The sequence below is a fragment of the Chenopodium album genome, chromosome 23 (genome assembly GCF_948465745.1).
Source record: "Chenopodium album chromosome 23, dcCheAlbu1.1, whole genome shotgun sequence".
Taxonomy (NCBI): Eukaryota; Viridiplantae; Streptophyta; class Magnoliopsida; order Caryophyllales; family Amaranthaceae; genus Chenopodium; species Chenopodium album.
In genome coordinates this window covers 33828300-33833241 of record NC_137856.1, presented here as the reverse complement: position 1 = coordinate 33833241, position 4942 = coordinate 33828300, and the positions used below count along the sequence as shown (strand labels likewise).

Below are 4942 nucleotides of genomic sequence, written 5' to 3'. Positions count from 1 at the left end.
ATAAATAGTCGTACTCCAAACCTATAACGTAACATTATGAATTGCTTATCCATAAAATTTGGAAGAGCCAATTAAAATTGACTACTCATCATCAATAATAGTAGAAATTCACTATCTTCCAGCATAGAAGAGGGTCCAAAATCCCTTTTGGTACCACTAAATTATCTCTTTAGTGGGACATTAGTTAGCTGTAGGCTTGTATATCTTGCCTTGCCCACAAAATCATTGTATGTGATATGTTGTTCAATATTGCTATCCCTGGTATGTTCATGATTAGATGTCTCCACAAAGAGGAACTAGATGTATGTAGCGATGGCCGATGGATATCGAGTCAGGATCATATCCCTCAACTCGTGTATCATCATATCGATCTTAGCGTGATATTGTAATACTCCGTATAAAATAAACGCGAGTATAATGAACATAGTCAGGTGATATCTTAAATGACTATAGTCATGTACATAGTGTATTGCACATCGTTCTCCTTGTATTAATCTTACATTACTCAAGAAGAACCTAATAGAAAAGGACAGTCATGTGATAGAGATTCTTATCAAAATCACATTTGGTTTATTTGTTAGCTTAGCATTTAGATTTCGAAAGAAAATTTGGCCAAAATGAAATTCAATTTTGCTCTGCCTAAACTGTCTTCCATGAATTGAAAGAAAATCTATGGTTATATAAATTACAAAGAAAAAGAAAGATATTTTGTATACATAAACGGTCTGATATTCATATAAGTAAGATGGTATAGTATCTGAACAAAATACATCACATCCATAACAAAATACAAAACCATCAGAGCAGGATAGCATCATAACTTTTAAACACGGATCTTCCAGGCGACTAATCGCCCATGGACTCTATGAACACGATCAGGTAAAATTATTACACAGCAGATTAAGCAAGTAGAGTCTTTTTACTAGCATAAACTACGAGTTATATTATAACTACTAGCCTGCCTCTAGTTTCACTGATGTATGTATATGTAGTAATAAACTAGGGCGGCTTAATCATTAAGGTATCAAGGGTGCTGGGGTTTCTCCAGGTCCTCAAGAGGACGGAAAAAGGTCTTCTGCTCCAACACAGACTCGTAGCCAGCATTTGAGGGCGAAGTGTGGAAACCACGGTCTGCAGCTGTGTTATTCTCAGCAGCAGGTCCAAAAACCCCGGTGCTAGGATTTGGAGACCAGTACTTATCTGATTGAGTCTGAATCACATCATCTGGCACCACAAATGGGCGGACGTGATCATCAACGTTCTTGTCATACACTGAAGCATGAAGAGACCTCCTGCAAATTATATCATACGTTATGTTGAGCATAAACGTTTCTGTCACAACTTTAACAACCAAGTGGCCAACTAAAACAATTCATTGTCAATAAAATTGAACAAAATAACCAATCAATTTGAGAAGACAAGTAATGTTTTTCCTGTTCCTAGTCTTTCTTCCATGAAATCATCAACACGTATGCATTTGACGGTCAATGCGATATAATCTTCTTCCCTAATTGAACTAAACTAATGTGTTTTCCTAGTCTCCTACCCATCACCAACCCATTGACACATCTGAATTTGACAATATAAAACTTAAGCTAGTACATCAACGGAATATCCTCTTTGTCCCTTGTATATTATACTCCGTAGTCAAGGACACTTAATAGGCCATAACAAGTTAAGAAACCAAATTTCACAAGTAACTCAAATCCGAGATTATCAAGGATACTAATCAGAAATTAATTAACTCATCCGAGATGCATACTAATTACAACATACACCGTATGTAACAAGATACAGAGGCCGCAACAGCAGCTGAGACGACCCATGTGTCTATGACATTGTGAATAACTAACTACGAATAAAATATGATACTATGCAAGATGCACTATGACGGATGATGGGCACACTGCACACACATCTAAAGAAATTGACAATCAACCGGCCAACTACTTTGGCAATTAATTATTCATTTGGCATATTTCATGCTTGAGCATTACTTTGTTTTTACAGAAAACAGACAAGACCCACATATATCTGATCTTGACATCAACGCATTTGTGCTGGATTCTAGGTAAGATAATCAACCTTTTTATCTATCTAATGACTTTACAAAGAAAAAATGTATCGCGATCAACATATTGAAGCTTCAAGAAAGAGAGAACCCCATTACGTACTAAGCTAAAGATTCAAAGTTAATACGAAAGAAACCAACCAACTAACCTCATGACAAGCTGTATACTACCTATTCACACCAAAATTGTGAATAATATGCCAGAAATTTCTCAATATCATTTAACACACAAATTAGGTGGTCATTTGGCACATCTAAATACGTGTTAGTCACACAATTGCAATTAGTTGCAATCACCTTGCTTCATTAAGGTAACCATATAGCAACATATCACCTAGCATAACAACTCATTCAACAAGACGATAATATAATTTAATCCCTAAATCAATAAAATACAATCTTTAAGGGAACACTCCAAAAAAAGAATCCAATATGGTTAGGCTTCACCACTAAAATGCAACACTAGAATCATGAAAATGACATAAAGGCGATAAAGCTTATATTATGGCTAATCTTCGGGCACAAACCATCCACATGACTACAATTGTTCATGACATTAGCATGTACGGAGTATTATGATCAAACCTTCTCTTTTTATATCACAAACTAAGACCAAAACAGCCATAAGAAAAGTCAATTCAAACAAATTGTTTACTTAATCTAATCTCTAAATCAGGTATATTCTCCTTAATCTGCCCACCGTTTTTAAGGTATCATGCATTTGTCAACATGTTTATTGTCAATTATTCAATAAAACTCTATATTATTTTAGAAAAGAAAGACTAGAATTGAAATTCCTTTCTATATTATACAACTTGATTAGCTTATTCTAGATATAGTAAATTATTAACCATTCACAAAATTACCAATATTTGATACTTTACTTTCCACCAGTAATTTTTCAAACAAGACAACACTTTATGCTATGAATTTTCTAAATATGACTATGAATTGAAGCTGAAATAATTTCCCAAATTTCTATAAAAAATATCTAAAAATAAACTTACCACTGACAGTTGTTTATTCGTAGAAAGCTTTCCTAGTGTCAGGAACCAATAAACTTTAACTTTAATAGGCATCTCAATATTTTGAGAAATTCTTGAACTCTAACTGTTAGAATGACTCTAACAAGGGCATAATGGTAATTCACGTGATACCAACAACAAATCATACCGATACCAACAAAGCATTTTTACGGTTCGTTGGTATCACTAGATAAGGTGATTGGTATGAAATAGTGTGGTAAAAGTAAATGGACGATTATGCCCATGTTAGAGTCGAAGAATTCCTCTCTCAATATTACCGGTTCAAGTACATGTAATTTCAGTGTAAAGTGAGTCACAAAGGGTCAAAAGGCAACTATGCAAACGAGATTCATTTTTAAGTTATAGATACCCGTCAAAACCTTAATTAACTAAGCTAATCGGCATTCACAATAGTGCGGAATAGATTTCACACAAAATTATTTGGTTTAGTAATATGAATATATGATTGCTCATATTCGAGGCTAGCAGGACAATTATTTGAGGACGGAACGACGGAGGGAATAACAACAATAAAGCAATAATCTAAAGTCGGTCATTTTCACATATACTACGTATAATATATCAGCATTAACCCAAAGAAATGGATTTTAGTTAACACAAATAACCTTATAACCATATTTTAACCCAAGAAGGCAATAATCACTTACCAACATCATAACAATTTATAATAAAACTACCACCAAAATTATTTTACATAAAAAAAACTCAAAATAGATATTGATAATAGAGAGACAATTCCAATATAATACTAGGAAAAAAATAAAATAAAAAATGATCATGCATAATACATTCATCATTTCATCCCCAACCTTCAACAACGCAAACAACCAATATTTAAAAAAAATGATTTAAGAGTTCAAAAATAGTCATAAATTTTTTTAAAAAACATTAAATAAAAAAATAAAAATAAATAAAAAAACCCATCAAAACCAATGTACAAAAAATCAAAACCCCACCCAAAAAAACAGAGTGATCATGAAAAAAAAAAAAAAAAAAAAAAATGATGATGAAAACTAAACAATGAAAGTACGTTATTATTAAATAAATAAATAAATTATTATACCTAGAAGCAGGAGCAGCAGCAGAAAGGGGGCGAGTTGGGTTAGAAACGATCTGAGTTAGGAATCGTTTTCCAACGGCGGTAACTCCACGGCAACTCGAATTAGCGGCCATATACAATAAAGTTAATTTCTGGAAAAATAGAGAGAGAATTTGAAGTGAAAATATCAGAGAATGAAAAATGGAAGGATAGATATGTTTATCTGTTAAATGTTAATTTAGGGTGTAACAAAACAGGGGTTTATATAGACCCAGAAAAGATGAATTGGTACGGATAATTAAATAAAGGATTTGATTTGATGAATAGAGAAAGATGAGAGAGAAAGAAAGAGTGAGTGTAAAGGGTGTTGCCTTGGTTCCCACCTACCCCCGTACGTTTTGGGTTGTACTACGACTACTACATTCAACCTTTTTTTAATTCAACTCCTTTTGCATGCCCCCGGTTTACAGTAATTTTATTGTACATCGAACATTTTTACGAAAAAGTGACCCTTTTTCTTTATAAAAGTGACCCTTTTTCTTTACAAAAGTGACCCTTTTTATTATAAAAGTGATTCATATTTTCACAAAAGTTACCCTTTTTTTACAAAAATGACCCTTTTTTTCCACAAAAGTGACCCTTTTTCTTCACAAAAGTGACCCTTTTTTTTCACAAAAACAGAGTATTAAAATAAAAAAAATAAACACAAAATACAAAGGTTACCCCAATGGCTCTACTTTCATCCCGTATCTTTATCTCTCCTCAAAACTAAACATTTCCACCATT

The 4942-nt window shown here is 33.1% G+C and overlaps 1 protein-coding gene across 1 annotated transcript; it reads right to left on the bottom strand.

Annotated features, from left to right (window-relative positions):
* Positions 1 to 694: 694 nt before the first annotated feature.
* On the bottom strand, positions 695 to 4557 carry LOC145609220 (late embryogenesis abundant protein At5g17165-like). Its single transcript, XM_081664760.1, has 2 exons — positions 4181 to 4557; positions 695 to 1292 (listed from the first exon to the last, which is right to left on the bottom strand). The coding sequence occupies exons 1-2, from the start codon at positions 4288 to 4290 to the stop codon at positions 1025 to 1027; spliced, it is 378 nt and encodes a 125-aa protein (XP_081520886.1). The 5' UTR covers positions 4291 to 4557; the 3' UTR covers positions 695 to 1024.
* Positions 4558 to 4942: the final 385 nt, after the last annotated feature.